This window comes from Microplitis mediator, chromosome 9, assembly GCF_029852145.1.
Source record: "Microplitis mediator isolate UGA2020A chromosome 9, iyMicMedi2.1, whole genome shotgun sequence".
Classification (NCBI taxonomy): Eukaryota; Metazoa; Arthropoda; class Insecta; order Hymenoptera; family Braconidae; genus Microplitis; species Microplitis mediator.
Window position 1 is genome coordinate 10466861 of NC_079977.1, and position 24229 is coordinate 10491089.

The 24229-nt window shown below is 34.7% G+C and overlaps 2 protein-coding genes across 2 annotated transcripts; one reads left to right on the plus strand and one right to left on the minus strand.

The window, feature by feature from the left end:
• Positions 1–8526: 8526 nt before the first annotated feature.
• Positions 8527–11457, minus strand: LOC130674879 (uncharacterized). The gene has a single exon (XM_057480318.1). The coding sequence runs from the start codon at positions 11367–11369 to the stop codon at positions 9837–9839; it is 1533 nt and encodes a 510-aa protein (XP_057336301.1). The 5' UTR covers positions 11370–11457; the 3' UTR covers positions 8527–9836.
• Positions 11458–12499: 1042 nt separating this feature from the next.
• Positions 12500–23974, plus strand: LOC130674957 (uncharacterized). The gene is made up of 3 exons (XM_057480404.1): positions 12500–14085; positions 16832–17099; positions 20808–23974. The coding sequence occupies exon 3, from the start codon at positions 21009–21011 to the stop codon at positions 22278–22280; it is 1272 nt and encodes a 423-aa protein (XP_057336387.1). The 5' UTR covers positions 12500–14085; positions 16832–17099; positions 20808–21008; the 3' UTR covers positions 22281–23974.
• The last annotated feature ends 255 nt before the right edge of the window (positions 23975–24229 follow it).

The window sequence follows — 24229 nt, forward strand, 5'->3', positions numbered from 1 at the left end:
AAACTCATTCAAATCTTGATTCTGATGACTGACATTGATTTCTGCCTGAACTCATTTATTTCAGAGAACATAATCGATAATAAAAATTTAAAAGCCGCTTCTTTATTAATGATTTTCGATTCGTAACTTTTCAAATTCTAGCATAAAACGTAACTCGTTACAGCTTGAAAAGCTCATAAAAAAATGATTCCATGTAATAGCATTTTCGAGCTCGAAAATATATTCGCAGTGATGTTTTCAAGCTTCTTGAGCTCGAAAACAGCGGAAAGTTTTGGGGCTGGCCCGCAGGGTCAACCGACGCCCAGATTTTTTTAATTTGTATATCATGAATTAAAGTAGGGATTCAAAATCAAACGGAAAAAAATTAAATTTTTATTGATGAAACAAAATATTATGTTTGATAGCATTATGACTATGATACTAATTATTGCATAAAAATGAAATTTCTATTGATATTAGTCCGGATCATACCGAGTGATGCTGATTTTATTTCAACCTCCTTCACTCTAATCCGGAATTTTAATGTTGCGATAGACTTCTCTCAGCAGTGAATATTATTCCGAGAAGATTCAAGAAATGACCAACCATCCGTTTTGAATTTTTTCCTTACTCACTCCGCAAATTTTCTTTAGGGTGTATCATACGGAGAGAGCTTAAATTCAATAACCTTAGTTATCTTAATTACTTACTCACTATAGTTATTTACTGGTTTACTCTATCAGTAAAAATTTATATCACTGAGGCTCCGAGTCTAAAATTACAAGACGATACCACGGTAAGATTATTTATTATGTACGTTATGTATGTAAGTTTATTTATTGTGCATTTTTCCTCGGAAGTTGATTTTTCTTCAAATGCTAAATAAAAACTCCGCAAGACACGTTTTCATTTGTTTCTCTATTCGCACTCAAGTGGATGGACAGTACTATTTTTTTTTGCAATTGTACAGTAAACGGAAACTTTATTGAAGATTCTTCAATAAACAAATGGTAGTTATCAAGAAATTGCACTTCACTAGTTCATACCCAGATAGCAAAATGACGTCTTTATGAGTTCTGAATGAATTCCTATTTATGATTTGGAAGTCTTATCAACACCTTAAAAAATTCTTTAAGAAGTTCTCAAAATGTCGAATGAGCCACCTAGCGAACTCAGTAAGACGTCTTTAAAAGGAGTTCTTTTTTCTGACTTTGCAAATAAGACAACAGTATGAATTTACCATAACGCCTTTAGGAAGTTCCTAATTTTAACTTCACAAAGTAGTTTAAAAAAGAATACGTTTAGTCGTCACAAAACTGACGTCTTAGTTATGGAGTCTTCAAGAACTCTCAATTAAGAGTTCGTAAAAATGACACCTTTAAGAAGTCATTGTAAGACTTCTTTAGGACGCCTTCAAAAAGACGTCGTAAAGCAGTCATTCCGACTTGAATGCTGTCTGGTTAGAGTAAAGGATCGGGTCTGTGTCTTTATTTCGCGTTTAGGGCTTTTATTTCAAAGAAAAGCTTGGACAAAATTATATAATAGTCGCTTTTAAAATATATAGTCAAAGAATAGTAGAGTATTTATATTTGATGCTTCCGCACTATGATCGATTTTTTTCAACGGAATTTAAGTTGACATCCATCTTAAATATTCATGAAAAATTTCAAGTATCTATAGATCTTGTAGTTCCGAAATTTTCGTGATCATGAAGTTAATGGAGCTTGTAATAAAATTGAAAATTATTTATGTTTAGCTCATTAAAATGAATTTAATTTTCTAGTTTGATTTACGACTTATCTTTTTACCGTTTACCGTAAATCGATTTGACACAACAATATATATCACTATAGTGACATCATTTCTTAAAAATATGTTTTTTTTACAATAAATATTGTTGACATAAACATCAAACTTTATTTTCGTTTTCGCGAGATTATAATACTGTGGGGGATTCTATCGCTATAGAATTTTGGCTACGAGGGATTTTATCTACACTTGTCCAAAAATTAAAGGAACAAGGAAATTTTATGATTTTTTTAGTTATTTTTGGAAGGCTGTATTTTCATGAAAAATGGTCGTATTGAAAATATAAAAAAGCAAATTGAAGCTTGAAATCTATAGTTCAAAGATTTTCCAGCAAAATAGTTTTTTTAATTCACGGTTATTGTGGAATCATAAGAAATAGCTCGAGATGAAATTTTTTTACATTTCTTGGCTTTGTTTTTTAAGTCTACGGCGCCGGGATAATTTTTTTTAGAAAAATCAATTCATGGCTCGTTTAGGAAATTTATTCAGCTGCAATTTGCTTGTTCTATTTCTTTGTACGACAATTTGCTGCTGAGATATCAGTCTTCAAATGAAAAAGGATCTTTTTGTCTTTGATTATCGATATCTCAGCAACTCATGGTTGCACAGTAATTTTGAGGGCAGCGTGCCAAACTTGAATAAATCTCCCACAAGCCTCGTTTTCGATTTAAAAAGAAAAATTTTTTTTTATCCTTAATATCCATTTGGAAAACCTACACGGAGAAAAAAATATAGTAAATTTTACTAAAAAATATGAGAATAATCACTAAATTTGGATAGTAATCTTGAAACGCTTAGGATTTATGTGAAAAATTCATAAACAGATTAGCATATTTTACAAGTCGTTTCGTCAATTTTACTATCCTATTTAGTAAATTTTACTATCCCGTTTAGAAAATTTTACTATATTAGAATGGAAAAAAATTACATTAAATTTTTAATAGTTTTTCAACTTCTTATTATTATTGATTTTTAATATTATTATTTCTGTAATCTGTATTGGTGTTGGTGTGGATTTTTTTTTTTTTAAAATCGCTTGATTCAACCGAGATTCGAACCCTGATCTCCCGCGCGCGAGTCGTTTTCAATGTCTGACGGTCCGATGTGTCCTTTGAACAAAAGTTTCAGAACTTGTAATACATCTTTGTACATGCTATCCCCACCAACTTTTAATTTTATCTATACATAGGAGAATTCACTATACAGAGACTAAAAAAATATAATCGTGTTAGCAAAAAATAATTACAATACAGAATGTATTTTTTAATATCTGTTTGTAAATTTGACTATAGTATTGTAATTTTTACTATACTTTTTTCTCCATGTACAAAAAATTGACTTTACATGATTTTTGAGTTAACCAACCGCTGAATTAAGAATATTAATGGGAAGGTTAATGTTGCCAGGTGATTTTACATCTTTATGTACCCCCAAAATCCCTGGAAACTTTCAAATTGATCCATTGGACCGTTTGTCCAGGCTGGTTGCTCGACGTTTTACGAAACAATTAAAGCAACAAGTTTTTTTCCTTAATTTGTGTAATCATTACCAAAATAAAAAAATTAATTGTTTTCGGATGTTCTTTCATTTTTGCGTTAGTTATTTAGTAAATGTAAGATAAAGAAAAAGACAAAAATCCTAGAGAACGGAATGAAACAAGAATTTTTTTACGTTTTACTCGGGTTTTTTTTTTTTTTTTTACGTTTGTCGGAACTTTTGTTTTTCTCTTTATCTTACATTTATTGAATAACTAACGCAAAAATGAAAGAAATTCTGAAAAAAATTAATTTTTTTATTTTGGTAATGATTACAGAAATTAAGGAAAAGAACTTGTTCCTTTAATTGTTTTGTAAAACGTCGCTCAACCAGCCCGAACAAACGGTTCAATGGATCAATTTGAAAATTTCTAGGGCTATTGGGGGTACATAAAGCTGTAAAATCACCTGGCAACATTATTCTACCCATCAATATTCTTGAAGCAGCGGTTGATTAATTCAAAAACAATAAAAAGTTCATTTTTTGTAGGTTTTTCAAGTTGATATTAAGGATGAAAAAAAATTTTTCTTTTTAAATCGAAAATGAGGCTTGTGGGGGTTTTATTTAAGTGTTGAAAGCTGTCCTTAAAATTACTGTGCAACTATTAGTTGCTAAGATATCGATAATCTAAGACAAACAGATCCTTTTTCATATGAAGGCTGATATCTCAGCAGCATATTGTCGTACAAATAAATAGAACAAGCAAATTGAAGCTGAGTGAATTTCCTAAACGAGATATGAATTGATTTTTCTGCAAAAAATTTTCCCAGTGCTGTAGACCCACAAAACAAAACTAAAATATTCTAAAAAAAATTTTGTCTTGAGCTATTTCTTATGATTCCGCAAAAACCGTGGCTCAAAAAATTATTTTGCTCAAAGATCTTTAAACTAGACATTTCAAGCTTCAATTGGCGTTTTTACATTTTTTCGATACGATCCATTTTTTACGAAAATACAGCCTTCCAAAAATCACTAAAAAATTTATGAAATTTTCTTGTTCCTTTAATTTTTTGGATAAGTTTATGTGGGATTCCGGCTATTTGGGATTTTGGCGATGTGGGATTTCGGCTGTGTGAGATTTTGGCTATGTGGGATTTTGGTGATGTGGGATTTTGGTGATGTGGGATTTTGGCGATTTGAGATTTCGGCTGTGTGGGATTTTGGCTATGTGGGATTTTGACATCCACCTAATCCTGAATTACTTCCACTTTTATATAAAATTGCTAAATCTCGTGATAAATATTTAGCTAACCATCAGGATTCATGTGGTTGGGGTTTAGTGGCTATGGGTACAGTCATGTGTAATATTTTTAATGATGATGAGGAGCCAGTAGACAAAGGCGAGCTATTACAGCTTCTTTGTGACTCCAGTGGTATGATGTGTGAGCTATTTTTCCAGCTTTCCAAGTCCAGACGTTCCCTGTTATATCTTTGCGTTGATAAAAAAAAGGAAGTCTGTCCTTGAAAACTCACCTACCGATGAATTCTTGTTTGGTAAAGACCTATTCAAAAGAATTAAGAGCACTGTTACCGTTGAAAAGACTGACATGTCTTTGAAAAATCAGACACCACGAAGAAAGTTAACTCTACCTAAAACTTCTTTAAACTGGAAAGGCCCGCCTGCTCAACGGACCAACTCCAACCAGACGGACTACATAAGAACTTTCATAAAAATATCGGTTGCGAACAGGAACAACCAGATGACAACTCGATCCCGAGCAGGGAATCAGTTTCCCTCTTAAAATCGAACAGAAGACTAGTTTTTTTATGAACAAGACATTAAAATAAAATTAACTAGAAAACAATGCGGAATCCGAATAAACTTTATGAAAAAAACTTCTAGGGACTAAAATTGTCTACAAAAAAGGTCCAATGATATTTTGTAATAGGTCTGATAGTTTCGCAGGAAAAGTAAGAAAATCTCAAAATTTAATACCAATTTGACTTCAACCTCAAATAACTTTTGAACAAATAGATTCCTCAAAAAATGATAAGAATCTTTTTTATAGAGCATTCAATTCCCTACAAAAATATGCCTGCCAATTATTCTTATGACGCATCGTTAGCTACTTATAAAAATCAGAAGACGTAAAAAAATTTTTTCCATGTTATTCTTATGGGAAATAGAAAAGTGCAATGCGGACAATGTTAATACTAATATTAAGAGCTCTAATTTTCACAGGCGTCGTTTTTTATCTAAACGAAACTTTTGAACCTGTTTGAAAGAAAAAAAAAATTGTTTGTTATTTGGATCACCCTCATGAATATATATAACTATATACATATAGGTATATATAGTAATATAAGGTCATAAATAAAAGTGAACATGAAAATTTTTTACATCTCGATATCATACACATCGAATATCAATCAACCAATCTTTACTGTGATAACAATAATCAATCAACTAACATCATTATATTTTGCTTTTTCGAAAGTGACTATATTCTTTCAATCTTAAGTAGCACAACTAAACTTCGTTGTAATTGTCGGTCGCATAGCCTAGTCGTCAAAGCGTCGGTCTCTCGTACGGAAGGTCCCGGGTTCGAATCCTACTGAAGCGGGTGCGGTCATTAATAAGTCTAGCGATTTTTTTCTGAATTAAAATTTCCAATTCGATTAGAAATTCAATTATTCGCAGGTCTGATAATCTCTGCGTTGCCAAAATAATTCAAAAAAAAATTTTTTAATTCAGTTAAAATTTCTATACATAGTCATATTAAACTATACATGCCCATATATTGTTAATTTCTATACATAGTCATATCCAGTCATATATGATCGTATCAAGCTATATATGGGCGTATAAAATTATATATTGTCATATATCGCCAATTTCTATATATGGTCATATATGTTTCATTTATATATGGCCATATATAATTCGTTTTCCTCGGGAAGTATCTTTCTCATACCCAATAAAAGTGGTAAAATGAGATTTATTCTGAATTTAGAAAATTAGAATAAATTCATAGAGACTGTCCATTTTAATAGAGAATTTTTTTTTCTGCCCTCCGGCCGGAAAGTGGCAACTTTCGGGCCGCTGCCCTAAACGAAGTTGCAACTTTCCGGCTTCGTCGAGCAGAAAAATAGTATACGCACCTTGGCCAGTAAAAAAGAAAGCCTCAGACCACATGTTTGTCAGCCTCGGCTTCGCCTCGGCCAACAATTACATGTGCTCTGAGACTTTTCTTATTTTACTGGCCTAGGTGTGTAATATACTATTCCGTAATTCGCCAATATTTTCGAATCTACTTGATCAAATGATCTGAAATTTTCAGAAAAGTTTATGGCCAACAAGCTCTTTCGATTGCTGCCTTAACCATCCAAATCGGTTCATTAGTTAAAAAGTTATAAGCCGGTCACACACATACACACACACACACACACACACTCGGACATCATTCTGAAAATAGTCAGAATAGCATTCTCGAACCTCAAAACGTCGACATCTGATGAAATTTCGATTTTCGCAAATAGGGGTGAAAATAATAACTTCCCAATTTTTTGAAAATCGTCGATTTTCTTAGTGGGAAGTTAAAAATTCAAGCTGACCAGCCTTGTGGAATTTTAATAGTTCCAAACTGGCGTGGTCAGCCATAGTACCCATTGTGGCTTTCGCTGCTAGACTCAGAATTTATAATTTTTCAACCAGATGTTAATTTACTCCTCTCTTCTGGTGACACGACAAAATCTCCCAGGAAAAAATCTCCCCGACAAAATCTCCCCCCTAAAATCTCCCCGCGACAAAATCTCCCCGACAAAACCTCCCCGACAAAATCTCCCCGCGACAACATCTTGCCACTACACAAAAAAAAATAAAAATAAAAAGTTTGAAAAATCAAAAAGTGCACGACTTATAATGCTTACTTAATTATGAAATATTAAAAAAAAAAAAAATAATAATGTCGAATAAACATACACAAAAACCATGTTAAAAGGGCGCAACACGGTCACAAGCCGACAAAATCTCCCCGCGACAACATCTTGCCACTACACAAAAAAAAATAAAAATAAAAAGTTTGAAAAATCAAAAAGTGCACGACTTATAATGCTTACTTAATTATGAAATATTAAAAAAAAAAAATAATAATGTCGAATAAACATACACAAAAACCATGTTAAAAGGGCGCAACACGGTCACAAGCCGACAAAATCTCCCCGCGACAACATCTTGCCACTACACAAAAAAAAAAAATAAAAATAAAAAGTTTGAAAAATCAAAAAGTGCACGACTTATAATGCTTACTTAATTATGAAATATTAAAAAAAAAAAAAAATAATAATGTCGAATAAACATACACAAAGACCATGTTAAAAGGGTGCAACACGGTCACAAGCAAAAGTAATAAAATAATCATAAAATATTTAAATTATAATAAATTTTTAAAATTAGTTAAGAGAGATTTTCTTAGTGAGATTTTGTCGTTGGGAGATTATGTCGGGGAGATTTTGTCTTCGGGAGATTATGTCGGGGAGATTTTGTCTTGGGGAGATTTTGTCGTGGGGAGATTTTGTCGGGGAGATTTTGTCCGGGGAGATTTCGTGGTGCAACCCTCTCTTCTAGTAGACAAGTTCAACATCCTTTGGCTCACAAACTGTCTCTGATGGCTACTAGATTACCCGCCAAGCATTTAAACAAAAATGTATAAATGATGAAGTCATTGATATTCTTATCAAGTCCATTTCTACTTCGACTTTGAAGCAATACTCCAAACTAATCAGTGACTGGGCTTCTTTTTGTTTGTCAAGGGAAACTGATATTTTTAAACCCAAAGAATAAATTGTTGCTGACTATTCAACCGAAAAATTTAATGAAGGAGCACGGTATAGTACTTTAAATACTATTCGTACTGCGCTATCACTTGTTTGTGATAAGGACATTGGAAAAAATCCTTTGGTATCGCGTTTACTTAAGGATGCTTATAATATTAAGCCTGCTGAACCCAAATATGATAGAATTTATAGTTTGGACCTGTTAATTGAAAGTTTAGAGTTGTTACGTCCGGTAAATGATCTCAACTTACAACGACTAACAACAAAATTAGTTGTTTTGATAGCATTAGTCTGCGCTCATCGCATTCAAACAATTTTTTTCATTAAAAGGAGTAACATTATTAAAAAGAGGTGAAGGATATGAAATAGAAATTCCAGATAAAGTTAAGTCTTCCAGACGAGGCACGTTTCAACCCCTTTTAATTTCACAAAAATTTAAGAACAATTCAAATCTATGCGTGGTATCTACCCTAGAACGATATTTAAATGTCACATCAAAGTTAGCTGATAATACTGAGTATTTATTTATTACTACTAGGAAACCTCATAAAAAAACATCTAAGGATATTATCAGTAGATGGCTTAGATCCTTTTTATCAGAGTGTCAGGTTGACGAGTTCTATACTACTCATAGTTTTAAACACGCTTCAACTTCAAGTGCCTTTAAGAAAGGAGTTGACGTAAATATAATGAAAAGTTTGGCAGGATGGTCTAATAAATCAAAAGTATCTGAAAAATTTTATAACAGACCCATTGTTAATGATAAAAATTCATTTGCTGAGTCAATATTATCTTGATGTTATTATAATTAATTTAAACTATGTTATTGTTTACTTAAAATACATCCATATGTTGATATGGTTGTAATTAATTTACTAATATTCATGTTTAATAACAAATTGTTAATTCTTGTTTAAAATAAAAAAAAAGAGCGAATTCAACTCGATTAATATTATTTATCCATTCTGAGGTATATTAAATTTATTAAATATGCTCATTACGGCTTTGAACATCTACCCAGTGATCTCGAGAACGAAACTTGAAATTTAATTGTAAGATCGAGCGAGCCCTCGAAACTCGATCGTAATTATAATGATGGTTTCGTTCGAAGAGATCACTCCCACCCAGTGTATCACTCTCCCAGTGATCTCTTCTACTTAATTTAAAGTATTGCTGAACTCTATGAAGAATACATAAACCAGTTGCCATGGATACCGACTTAACTTTGTTTTACAGCTTAACTATGTGGTATAAATAAGCGTACAAGGACGGTACGACACAGTGATCTCTTCGAACAAAACTATCAATATAATTACGATCGAGTTTCGCCCGCATTCGGCGGGCTCACTCGATCTTACAATTAATGATGATATAACAGCATGCTAAAATTTATTAAGTATACTAAATTGTATATGATCTCATATTTGCATACTAAATATGTTGTTAAACGAAATTTTTTATGCATTTATTGGAAATAATGACCTTCTTGTTAATAACGCAGAAAAGTCGTAAGTATTAATAATAACAATCAGTAAATTTACAATTTTTGGTAATTGGTTTAACAGCAAACAAAAATATTGGTTTAACGATTTTCAACGTAGATCATTTTTTTTTTTATATTTAGATGGATGGTTATTCATGATGGTTAATTAACACTGGTATACTAGACATTAACATTGAATCAAAACCTAAATTATTAACCGTGGCAGCTGAAAATAATTTGACGTGCCGATTGTCTACTGGTTATGAATCTTATGAGTATAGTGATATTTTTTTTTATAAAGGAGATAGGGCTGGTAGGAATGGCTTCGTGTTAGACCTGTATCCTCTACAGCCACCTCTGTATTGAATGATTTTGATCGATTCCGTCCCCGGCACTCTGAATGTAAACATTTAATGCCAGCTAATTTTCTATTGTATTGTTTACATATTTCAGAAGAATATGGAGGAAAGACTCCAAGTCGAGTGGCCGCCGCCAATGGTGTGGTTCGCAATATTGGCTTGCAATACTTATTGAATTTTTCATTCGTTGACCGATATAGATTGTTTTGCGTATTGTATGATACATATTCTTGAACTTTGTTTTTACTATAGACTCGTTTTAACATGTTCGGCGTCATTGGTGAATTTCGCAACTCATCTGGATTAAAAATTTTTATTGCCAACCGCATCATGTTGCAATAGCTACATCTTTCACTGTGCTTAATTGAATTCACACAAAGAGTCGTCGTGTCGAAGTTTTTCTCCATACTTATTTTATCGTATAAGTTATATAAACGACGATTATTATGAATATCTATTATTATATCGTTGAACCAATATACGTTGCCGTACAATGTATTGTGGACTGTTCCGTAATTAGGAAGCCAGCAAAATATTTTTATAATATTATATTTATCTAAAATTTTTCTTAATTGATCTTCATTATGATAAAAGTTTTGAATATTCACATGATTAGCTGTTACGAAATCAATGAGTTCAACATCATTTGTGCTATTTATAGCAAAAATAGCTACGGTTAATCCTGCTAAGCATTTAGCACGTCCGATCTTGAAATATGACGTGGACAGTAGAGCAACATATCCTCGACACAGCTGGAGACTTATTGACGATTTGAAAAGCTTACTAGAATTGATTTGTTCTATATATTTATTAATATAATCAGATGAAATTTTAAACGCTCTTGGTTTAGGTTTGATAAGCCATGACGTATTTATAAGATTATATATTACTTCAAATATTGATGACTTGAGAATAATGTGTGGTACGACTATAATACGTTTAACTCGTTCACTTTGATAATCATAAAATATCGGCACATTTATTCTTTCAGTAATAGGTATATTTTTCAAAAAATAGTATTGTTGTTTTAAATCACGATATTCTCCTAAAATAGAATTCAGATATGAATCTTCTGCACGTGCCTGTAATCGATTTAATATAATTCGGTTTTTTATTTCTATTTCATAATTTGTAACATTATACGTATTATCAGCTTCATTGAAGACATATGCCACAGCAGAGGAATTTTCTTTAGTTTTATTGTTTATAGTAACAGTGACGTTATCTTCTTCATCGTCTTTTTCCTCAACAAAAGAATTATTTTGGTCAACTTCATAATCCAACTCAAGTTCTTCTTGAATCATTAATTGTTGCTCATTATTTGATTCTTGTTTGAAATCGACTTCAACACTATTGCATGTTTCTTTCAGCGATACGTAATGATCGACATTCAAATCGGCTGCATCATGATATTTGTCAGAATGCATATCAGTTTTCAAATATTCAATGAGACGATGATGACTAAAAAGATTCTAATCGGAATCAACTGTTCATTCTAAAGTGACAAATTATGAAAATGAAAATGCTTATATCAGAATACATATAAGTTATTAGTCCATCTTATAGATAAGGAATAATTATTCATTTTTCGTGACTTATTTGACTGATGTAGCTTTATTCAAAAATAACCGGTAATGTTTTTTATCGATTTGGTACAAGGAGGCATCCATTAATTACGTAAGGCGTTTAGGCGGGGGGAAGGTCGAGCCAAAGCTCACCCAATCTCACGTAGGGGAGAGGGTGGTCTCGGGAAGGATCATGTAATTTTTTTTTTCCGGAAGAAACAGTGCAAAATTGCGAGAAACCTGGATTAAATTATGTAAAAAATGTTTCCCCAGTAAAAAATGACTAAATCATACATAATAATATTTATCGTGGTTTAATTATACACTAACAGAAGAATTTATTAACTATTAATAAATTCGTTTATTGGAAAACAAGTCATTCATTTATTAAATATGGTTTACGGTTAATAAATATTTCGAGGGTTTCCTGACGCAACCTCGTATCTCAAAAACTACTACTTTTCGGGAGAGACTAAAAACTTTTTATTATGAACTTCTGGCTTTTTTTGATTAATTCTTTTTACAAATCTAAAAAGTTATCAAACTTCATATAAATTTTCGAGACAACTGTAATATTAAATGTATTTAATTATCTTTTTTTTTTGCTCATTTTGTGAGATACGTGTTTACTGCACCGAAAAATTGCTGAAAAATGTAACATACGTGTTGCCGCATTCTTAATTGAAATAAAAGCATAGACATAAATGGGCTTCTTGGATCATTTTATTCAGGAATTTATTATCAACTTTTTAATTATTCTTAACCAAGTAACAATCTTATTATTAAACTTATTAGTGCTATTATATATTGTCATGACAACACAGTATTTTTCTTAAATTTGTTGTGAAGCATATGATTTTTTAAATCATAGCTATTATTAGTATCATGTAGTTTCAATAATACTTCTAATGATTTCAAATAAAATCTTTTAAACAAAATTGTGAAATCAAACACATATACAATATTATATTCCAACACCGCTTGTAGATAATATTACCTGTTATAGAAAAACATATGTTCATTTTTCATTAATGTATTTCAAATTATCACAAAAAGCATTACAATCTTTGGGTATTAAAGGTTTCAAAGACAAAAGGTCCTTGTACTTTTGACTACCCTATCAAAAAAATCCTTGAGGGATCGCATGGGAATCCATAGGAATTAATATAGGAGTGTATAGATTTATATAAGGATCCATGTAGGGAATCATAGGTATCCGGATTTCCGATATGAGAAATTATGAGTACCTGGATACTAATGTAGGAAATTGCCATAGGAACTTGTACAAATGGATTTCTTTGTGAAAAGTTTATATATGAATTCGTGTTTCTATCTAAGTAATTTCTATAGAATCCGGGCTATCTGGATTTTTATCAATAACGCGACGTTTTACGTAAATTTTTCTAATATTAGTCTATTAAATATATTACTAATCCATACAAGATTTCGATATGGACTTTGACATGGTGCAGATTTGGATGAGAAAGATACGTAAGAATCCACATGGGAATCCATACTAGATTTCCTATATGGATTTGGCATGTTGTAGATTTCGTCGAACCCGTATAGGAATCTACGCTGGATTCCCATATAGATTTTTTTGATAGGGATAACAACATTGTCTGACGTCATACTCTGGACTGTATAAAATTATATGTGGATTGAACACAATTATGACAGTGATAGGTTAGAATTCATACTTGATTATGTTTTTTATTTACCGTGGTATTGTTTCTTACAAACACAATGAAAAAGTATATTGCTTAACTATTGTTGATTCACTTTAAGTGATCATTTAATTGACTGAATATTAAAATTTTTAATTACAACAACAAACTGAATCATAGTGCTACGAGCAAACTTAGTTATGCGCTATCTGATATTTTTGAGATACGAGGTTGCGTATGACATGGTTTCACTAGTTGCGATACGCGATTGCATTTTGTTAAATAAAAATAAAACTATTCAATATTTTTATTTATAACTTTACAGAATTATGCAAGGGCATTTACTGATTACTTTTTCGGCAAAAACTCAAAATCGTCAAAAATCGAATACGAGGTTGCGTCAGAAAACCCTCGATATATTAAATGATTGAATTAAAAAAAATCATTTATAAACAGTTAATCAGGCTTGTTAAATATAAATAAATCCTTCTATACGTGTGCGAACATCACAAGTAGCACAGTAGGCTTTCGATTGTTTAGCCACTACTGGCTAGCCAAACAGACGACTCGAGGAGCAGTGCAGCGTACGAGCCAAGTTGCAGTGACGCATGACCAGATCTTGACTTGCGTTTACGTTTACCTGTAAATGTTTCGTTGCTCGGTGGCTCAGTCGACGTTGTTATTCATTAAAAATGCGTTTGTATCATGATTACTATAATACTTTCGTGAAAAGACACGTCTACAAGACGATGGAGTGCTGCTAGAAGAAAGTGACATATTTATGGAACGTAGCGAAGCAGAAGTATCCGATAAAGAAAGACTTGGTGCTGCACGTTCAACTTAAGATCAAACAGCTCCTCAGAAAAGCGGCAGAGAAAAAGACCCTATCTAATTTGGCATTCCTTAATGAGGTAGGCTGAATAATTTTCTATCTATTTTGTACACAAGGCATTTAAAATTGCGATCGAGATATCAGCGTATTTTTCACGCATTCAATAAAAAGAGATATTTATTCTTTTAACGTTATATTCGTCTCTCACAAAATCACTACAACAAACTCTTCTCTTAGTTTGTCAGTATCATGTCTTCATCGTGATGTTTCGATTCCAGGTAAAGTAAAACCCAATCAGATGGGACGGCCAGAAGCTGTTTCATACAGTAGAAAAACTTACGTAGCAATCAGAAGTGGCAAGCATTCTTTGTCAACTGCAACTAGTCACGCTTAAGACTTGGACACTCTTTCAACTCTTGAGCCTTTTTAGAATTTTCTGGAGAATGCAGATGGCTGAATTTAAACTTATCCTAAACAGACGTTAGCCTGGAGAGGAAAATTGCAAAAAGTTAGGGGAAATTTTAGCTGAAATATGGTCTGCGTGTGTGTAGATGGATACGAAGTAGTTGCTAAATACATAAACCCACGATTCGATGTGTGCTTTTTTATATTCTTCTAAAATTCGGTAACGAGCGCGAGTGCTGACAAATACATTTTTGATTAGAGTTAAGAATGCAGCATTGTTTCTAATAGGTATTTTAGGCTGTGAAATGCGATGACCGGGACTTCTGCTGCCCACGTCAGAGTGCTTTATACATGATTATTCATGACTGTTATCTGTCACCTCCATACCCTATCACTCAGGTTGATGGGCATCCGACGATCCCGGAACCTGAAGAGCATAACGAAAAGGTATATGCTCCCTTCTTGATTCACCACTGCCTACCGACTCAACCTTTGCACGCCTTCATCAGCATGTCCTATTATCTCTATTGCTTAAGTGTCCATGGTGATCTATAAAAGAAATGCTGCAGTACATACGGTATCTACTTTTCATCTATCACAAGAGTTGCAGAGCACCGGCGTGCAGTCCATAATGCACCAGCTGCACCAGTGTGCAAAGTGCGACCCTCACAGTTGTCACACGTCGAGCTTCAAAACGTTTGTGTGCAAGCGATAGCGGGTTAGAATATCTAAATCAGAGCGAGATTTTAGGAGCAGATGATTTTACTGAAAATCACATGGACATACCTGTTCCAGTAGTCACTTTTGATACCATACATAAATCTCCTTGGACTGCATTAAATTGAATATTCTGTTACAAATTTTAGTAGTTTTTATTCGAGTATTTTATAATTCAATTTTTCCACTGTGATTCTATGCTACGTTATTAGAAATCCTAAATACTAGTCTTAACTTGTATAAATAAAAAAAAATATAAGCAAGTTGTTTTTTTTTTTAATGAATCTAATGTACTGAAGCATAGATTAACTTATTCACATAAAAAATATGCATTTTTTAAAATTTCACGTGAGATTTGGGGTGGGGGGAGGAACGAGCAAAGTCTCACGACATCTCACCAAGGGTCGAAGGGGGGGGGGGGGGTCAAAAAACTGCCAAAATCAACTCACGTAATCAATGGATGCCCCCAACGTCAATTAGAAAATTCAATTTATGATTAATGCATCAAGTAAAACCACTTGTTCGCATAACCATGCACACGAAATATTGCTATTTAGTCGAAAGTGACATCGTAAATAATTAAGTACTAATTCATAGCCTATCGATCGTTAATGACAAATATGATTGATATGTCCAGCATCACGGAGTTTATTTTGGTGTATCAGCCTACGTTATAAATTTATTCATTAACAACTAACTATGGAATCTATAACCGGGATACTGCTACTCTAGTCGTCCTTGAAAAGTGCGCCACTGGAAGTATTACGGTCTTCCAGAACCGGATCTTAATGTTCAGGGTCGTTGCAAAATTTGATTTGTAAGAGGAGGATGAGGAAGGATAATTTATAATTAGTTAACACTTTATTTAAACAGCAATTTCAACCTTTTATTTATTTGACCTCATAAACCTTTTTAACCTTATAACCTTATGAACCTTATGGATCTTATAAACCTTATAACCTAACGTCAAGTACCTTTGACAATTTAAAATCTAATTCTAGGCCAACTACCTTTAGCCACCACACACACACACACACACTGAGCCCCCTGGACAATATTCCTAGATAATAATCCACACACATGACTTCCTAAACCCTGAACCTCTACGCGGTCACCAAAACCTTCTACGTGGCCAAATTCAACACTATATATTCTCGCGCGGTCCCCTGGACCCTCTACGCGACCAAAACCTTATTTTTAATTATCAATCATCATTAACACTCATATTCACTAGTAAACCACACATTCTTTAAACAATTTTCCTTTAGTTTAATTTATTCAATATTAAAATCCTTTACTTCAATATACCGTTTTAAAATCACTAATCAATTTTAAAACATCTAATTTCTTATAACGTTAATCTTCCTTCATCAACAATAAAATTAATTAATTAAAGTTTAGTTTAAAGACATTTTTATTAATCAATTAATTTTTAATTAACTCCCTTACTATTACTTTTATTAATTTTAATTTTAATAGTTATCTGTAACCACAATAGAATTTACGTCAGTAAATTTCAATACCAAATCTACCACCGTACTCAATTTTTTCAACTATGCGAAACTTAATTATCAATCTTCACATTTTACTTCACGACACATTCAACGTTATAAATTATTAATTGATTTAATTTAATTTATGAATTAATTTATCCTAGTATTAATGACTAGTAAATTTTGACTAGATCGCAATTGATTTTTCAGTGAATGCTTTACACAACCTGCCTGGAAAATTCCATAAGAATTTTCCGAGATGCTTTACACAACTTGCCTGGAAAATTCTACGACGCAGTAAATCCGGCCATGTTGCCTGGATTTTCATAGCTTCTTTGCTTCAAGAACACTAGATTTCCAAGCCTCATTTCCGTCAGAGTCTCTTTATTTCCTGGGATGGCAGGAATGGGGGGGCCGAGTGAGGTAGGACTCGTGGTGGCTGTTGGTGAGACACCCACATGCAATGCATGCCTAATGGGTAAGTTAATATGAGCTTATGCTCATATTTCGCTATTATAATATGTGGTGGATTCAGTATATACAATAGGGATTACGCAGCGCGAGTATGCCCAAAAGGGCGAGGTATCGGCCTCCCGTCGAATGGAGGTGGGCTTAACGGCCCCGTTACATTAATTAACGTGACTCCCATGCCGGCACCTCGGCCGGCGCCATCTTATAATGTTTTCTCCTTTCAACCAATGGAGCAATATACCTGTCTCATGTTAATTCACTCATCGATACCAACATGATGCATGACTTGTTTGGCATGTAATTTGTCCACTCTCGACATTAAATAACCATTCCCATATTTCAGAGCCAATTAATAATATAATTTTTAAATAAATCTCCCATTGTTTTATTTATAAGGCCCGTAAATTTATTTAAAATAAATAAATTTACTGAGGCCAACTGTTGCGTTGCCGCGCATGCGTCAACCAACCAAAATAATAATAATAATAATCATATAATAAAATAAATAAATGCGCAATTATTTATTCCGGCGACTATAAAATCCATTTGACCGTTTATAAAACTCAGTAAATTTTACTAAATTGACCGCAATTTTTACCTAGTAAATTAAACAAATAATTAACGCACAGTAAATAAAATAAAATAATACATAGAATAATAATAATAATAATAATAATGGGTGAGACGTGCTGAGCAGCGTGTGCTGCCATCTGTTGCCCTTCTCCGACCTAATGCGAAGATGCCGCGATATTCAAATATCGTGACAGGTTAACAGCGCACCCCAACCAAGAGATACAATAGCTTCCCGGTTACGACAGAGAAAAGCTAGCGACAACGTCACTACACGTAAACGTGTAAATTACTGTGAATTAAGTACTACCGAACCCGAAGTCACAGAGAATAATCAAGTGGAAGAAATTATGGGGGATGATGATGTATTTTCCAACGACCCTCCAGGTCCTCCTGTTGCAAGCCAAGAGCTAGAAAAAGAAAAAGGACCTCCAGAAAAAGAAACAGCTGTTATAGACGATTCTGACAAGGAAGAAGCAGTCCGCTTGATGAATGCTGAGTATCTACTAGTAGAAGCTGAAAAGAGTTCAGCTGATGACAGTGAAGATACCCCAGAAGCCATCGATAGGCAAAGATTTCGCGAAGAACTACGGAGAGCAACTGAAAAATTTGAAGAATTCCTAGCTAACAAACCTGAAACAGTTAAAAGGGTTGAAAAACCCCCTCCAGTGCGACCGAAAGATTATATTAATCTACTCCCTGCACCTAGTCCTAAGGTGGTAGAAGAAGTCCAGAAATTTCTCCACACCACCAAACTTCCACACGAATATGAGGAAGAAGACGAGTCGACTGAGTCAGAGGAAGAGGATGAAGAACAAGAAGAAGAATTTCTTCGAGAAAACTCCGATACAGATGTTGACGACGACGACACTAGTGAGGCCAGCATACCTGATTCAAAGGTACACGTAGAGATTGCCCCGGCGAGCCCGGAAAATGAGAATCAAATTACAAACCTAAAAGATAAATATTTAACGATAGGAGTAGATCCAGAAACTCCTATCCGGAAAAGGACTCTATAAAGACCCGTTCAAGACGTTTACGAAGACTTTGAACATGATGATCCATCGAGGACTTTTTATTGGAAAAAGGGAGTTGAAGGCGACAGACATCATTCCACCATTATACCAAGACCTTCAACATGTCAAACTTTGAATATGGAAGATATTCCCGCAGCATCGTCAAGTATGGCAAAAACCAGTGAATCCCCAGCACGAGCCATGAGCGATGATTCTGCAGAGGAAATTAACGATAACGAATGCACGTTAACGCCACGAGATCTTCCTCAAAATACCACGGTTGAAACTCCTGAAGAACATCCTTCACTAACAACTACAGCTGCAATTAACGATATCGAACAACCTACAATAATTCAGGTTGAAAACCCACAGGCGGAAAACTCTGCATACATCGAAGAAAATAACTGCGAGGAACTACAAACTGCCTCGGTTCCAACCGGGCAACGGGTGGACGAGCCAAAAAAAAATAATCCTGATTCACAAAACCAAATTCCGCCCCCTTGGTATTCAACCGACCCTCCATCTTTTGAACTTGCAGATTACATACAAGGCCAAAGTAGGTCATCAGCTGAGGTTTCATCCTCATCGAACTCTGATTCTGATCGACCTCCAAAGTTTCCACTAAAACAAATAAAATTGTTAGACAGCCGAGATGGAATCACGTACACTCGTGATCACATGATACATTTCCTTTCTCTCGACTGCGAAATGATGAAACCAGTTTCACGACTCTTAAGAGACCTCACCTTTATCAACAAAGAAGATTTAAAGGCTACAAACTCAAAAATGGGTGACGTATCAGTCACAAAACTAGGACGTTGCCTTATATCCACAGTATTTGTCAAGAAAAACCATTTCGAAAAAATCGATTCGAAAAATTTAGTAGAGGAACTGCGAAACCTCCGAACTTCCTTGTTCAAACATGGAATTCACACGTTCCGAATCGCGAAACAGGAGGACGACCTGGACGATTTGAACATCAAGTCCTACCTTTCACAAGAACTGGGTGACTGTCCAGTTGAAGTAACCCTTTGTGAAGGCCGTGTCGAGGTACCTCCTGAAGAACTAAGAATTAAAATTATCGAGGAAAACCATTGTAGTGCAATCGCAGGACACAAAGGAGTAGTGAAAACTTACTGCCGTATTCGGGAAAGATTTAACTGGCCGAGAATGAAAGAGAAAATTTATCGATTCATACAGAGCTGTGAAATCTGCCAAAAGAATAAACTAACACAAATTAAGACAAAACAACCTATGATAATAACAGATACGTCACTCGAGCCGTTCGAGAAAATTTCTATTGACACAGTCGGTTCGCTCCTATGACTAGAAACGGTAATGTACATATTTTGACCATTCAGGACAATTTCTCGAAAGCCGTAACGGTTGTCCATATACCTGACATACGATCAACCACGGTAGCAGAGGCACTGATCGACCGTTACATCTGCTATTACGGTTGCCCAAGAGTAATCCTTTCGGATAAAGGAACCTCTTTTACCAGTAAAATAATTCAACAATTGTCAAAAGTACTAAAAATATAGAGGTTAACCACTTCAGGTTACTACCCACAGTCTAATGGATCCCTAGAAAGGAGCCATTAACCTCTCATAGACTTTTTACGAGTTATTACGGACAGATATCCGAATTGGGACAGGTATTTGAGCATGGCCATGATGAATTATAATACCAGCGTGCATACTTCCACCAAATTCACCCCATTTGAGGTAATGTTTGGGCGGAAGGCACGATTACCCACCCAATCTCCAGATTACACGAAAATCGAAACTTACCCAGAATATCTAGCTGATCTTATGGAAAGATTAGCTGACGTCAGACAAATTGCGTCTGATTGTCTGATTAAATCTAAAGAAGAATCGAAAATTCGATTTGATAGACGTATCAATTCGAAGAATTTCAAAGTTGATGATTTCATTTACGTCCTAAAAGAACCTCGTAAAAATAAATTAGACGCTTATTACATAGGCCCTTACCAAATCGTAGAAATTAACGAATTTGGTAGCCTGATTTACGAAAACGAAAAAGGAAAGCGTAAACTAATCAACCCCAATAAAGCAAAACAAGCCGTGGACCCAAAAAATTAAACTTCATCAAGTTTTCTGTTTCAGATCTACGAACTACTTACAACCATGAAAGGAATCTTGTGGCTCCTGATCATCACCATGGGGTACGGTCAACCCGAAGATAACCTCACTATCCAACCATTGGTACATAATCCAGGTCTGCTGTATGACCCTTACTAGGAGATTCATTTGATAGAAGAAAACTGGCGCATCATTACTTCTATAAACGTCCAGGGTTTAGTGAATATGTATCCTTTTGAGTGGGACCATTTACACTCAACCATGCAAGGTTGTGCTAAGATTGTCGACGCAGGGTCATGCATGCACTACTTGAGAATCGACACGATAACCGAGGTACAAACCAGGATAGACCAAGCTAAAACTCGCCTGAAACAACTACTCAAGGATACAGAATTCAAAACCCCTCCACATGACCGTAAACAACGAGCTCCATGGTTCGGATTTGTGGGTACAATTTCCAGAGAACTATTCGGAACCATGAACTACGATGACAAAGAACATATAACCAAAGAAATCAACAAATCGTATCAAGACAACAGAGAAATGGTTCACCTGGTACAGAATGCAACTCACATTGTCAAGAGTGAAATCAATACCATCCTCCAGAGTGAGGCCCAAATACAATCCAATCTAAACAAACTTTCAAACGCTACACACGCGTTCATAAACGCAACGCTGAGCTCCTTGGAAAAAGTCGTGTATGTGACGAAAGTCCTAATGCTGGGAGATGAGCGCTTGGAGGTTTCCAGTAGCCACCTCAGAGCGCTGAGAGAAGCCGAAACTATCATCGAAGAAGCTAAAGCCGGAAGGCTCTCGCCACAAGCCATTTCACCGAGACAACTCTATAAAGCAACCAGGGATATCATGGAAAAGCATCCCAATTTAAACCCGCCACAGCCAATTGACAGAATGGACATATCAACCCTGTCATCAGTATCAACCGTCAAGGTAGCAAGAGCGAAAGGATACCTACTTATCATAGTAACCCTCCCCTTATTCCATAAGACGCCATTATTGTCATATGGGTTGAGACCACTGCCAAAACCAGATAATCTGAACGGTAAGGTACAAACATTGGCGATATTACCATCAGAAAAATTTTTAATTACGGATCCGGATCTGCAACAATATTATTTAGCAGATGCTGACTACATCAATAATTGCAAAAATATCGGAGATCATTTGTCCTGTCGTCCGGACATCCCACTTCAATCCACGGAGAACCCGGAAGAAGTTGACTGCGGAATGATATTATTGATGAAATCAACCGAGGAAGTTATGCGAACTTGCAATGTTCGAATTATTCCCAAGTGCAAGACCACGTGGACTAAACTTTATCAACCAAACGCTTGGGCATATTCGACATGTGCAGAGGAAAAATTAAGCCTTAAATGTACGAATCGTATTGAGAAAGATTATTACATCAATGGGACGGGAACGATCCAACTAAAAAAGGATGCGAAATCAGAAACGGAAAATATCTACTCAAGAGCGTAGACGAAGAAACAACTCAACTTAAGATAACTCTGCCAACATTGAATTTGACTCTGGTATCTGTGTCATCTAATTTATCAGCCCAACCAAACGTACCTGGATTTTTCTCTAAAGGTAATACCAACCCCCTATATAGCATCGACAAATTCAAACCCTGGGGAGCAGGGCTAGAGGAAACAGAAAATCGAAGGAGTGAAATTTCTCTTCACCACCAAGAAGACGAAATACACCGGAAAATGACGGCAGGAAATATGTCCGCCGTAGGGGTGTTAGGGATCATCCTCCTTATCCCAATATTCATCAATTGCTGCTACTGCTGTAGATGGAAATATTCGTTCACCTGCAAGAAAAATAGGAAGTCAGCGAAGAATTCCCCAAATCTTAATAAAGAAACCAAACTTACTTGCGGGAAGCAACCAGAAGAGGCGTCATCTGGCCAAAACAAAATCGAAGTAATAGAACTCCAAGATACGTTACAGCATCCGGCTCCAAGTAAGTCACGTTCAACCACCACGTCTTTCATCACCAAATCGGCAGCACCTACAAGAAGAGAGAGACTCTTCAGAATCAGCGACTATGCGCCTCCATTTTAAATAGTAGCCAACCTAGTTAGTTTAAAATTCAGATGTAAAACTAGTTGTATTAAAACCGCTAAGTAAGAATCCTTTTCAAAAAAAAAGAGAAGAATAAGTTGCAGGAATAAATTCCCTCTTTATATTTTATCTTATTAAAATCATATCTTTACTCCCTAAAATTTTTTTTTGAAAAGAAATCCTACTTGACCGGCATACACCTCCGGTTGGAAACAGTAAGCTAAAATAAAACAAATAAAAAGAGACTTAAATATGGAAACTAACAATAAGATATAACAGAGAGCGTTGACTGGAATTTCCTAAGTAGGAACGAATTATTAAAATTAAGATCTTTCTCTACAAAATTGAATCGGACATTCTTACCTTATAATTACTCGTCAGAACAACTTCAGTTGATGTTCCCACTGGACTTCTTAAAAATTCCTCCAAATTCTAACCGGATACACCCGCTTTCAAACAATCCCTTCTATTCCCCATTTCTCCTATTAACTGCCAACTCCTTTATTTCACCAACCTAAATCAAAAGAAATCTCTTTTAGAATCCAGCCGGATAAAATGAATGATTAACAAAAAGTAATAACTTACCTCGAATAAAATAAACAACCTCACTTACCAGACGACCAACAAAAAAAATCGCCAATAAATAGAAGTATAAAAAAAAAAAAAGAAATTTGTTTTTTTTGGGATATATAAAAAAAAAACACAAAGAATTTCCAATCGTCAATCTTTATTAAGTAAGATGACGTCACAATAAATAAGTGGTTGTGAAATATTTTCATTTATCCAGCAACCGCTGGATCGAAAGGATCTACCTCTCCATCAAGATCCACTGAACCTTCATCCTCGGAATCCCCAAGTTCCTCCAATGCCTCGAGTTCGATATCCTCCTCAATTCTAATGGCCCCATCGAACAACCAATCGATTAGTTCCATATCCAGTAACCAATCTTCGTCCTCGTCATCGTCATCTTCCTTTTCCTTAGTCCTCCAAACGTGCTTACTCCAAGCCAAAAATAACTCCCGCTTCAACCGGCTAGGACAGCAGGGCAGAGAATACGTAGTATTCAAATAATACTAAATAAATAAAGTTCACTAAGAACACTAACCACATATAAATTAGTTTTTCTCACCAATTCTAATTAACTTTGTGCAACTTACATGTAGTAAATTATTTCTCACACCACAGGAATAATAACAATTACAAATTTGGACCTCTGGGTTCCAAATTGAGAAAATTCGCCTAATATAGGCAAACTCTAAATCCGACCTAACGAAATAGTAGATCGGATCGTCAAGATGATATTTTTGTCCGAACGATAGAGACATGTTAATTGTGCAAAGTTAAACACTGGAATGACAG

Bases quoted from the DNA above. Each gene is read 5' to 3' on its own strand.
- LOC130674957 (XM_057480404.1), top strand. From the start codon at position 21,009: ATGTATCCTTTTGAGTGGGACCATTTACACTCAACCATGCAAGGTTGT.
- LOC130674879 (XM_057480318.1), bottom strand. From the start codon at position 11,369: ATGCATTCTGACAAATATCATGATGCAGCCGATTTGAATGTCGATCAT.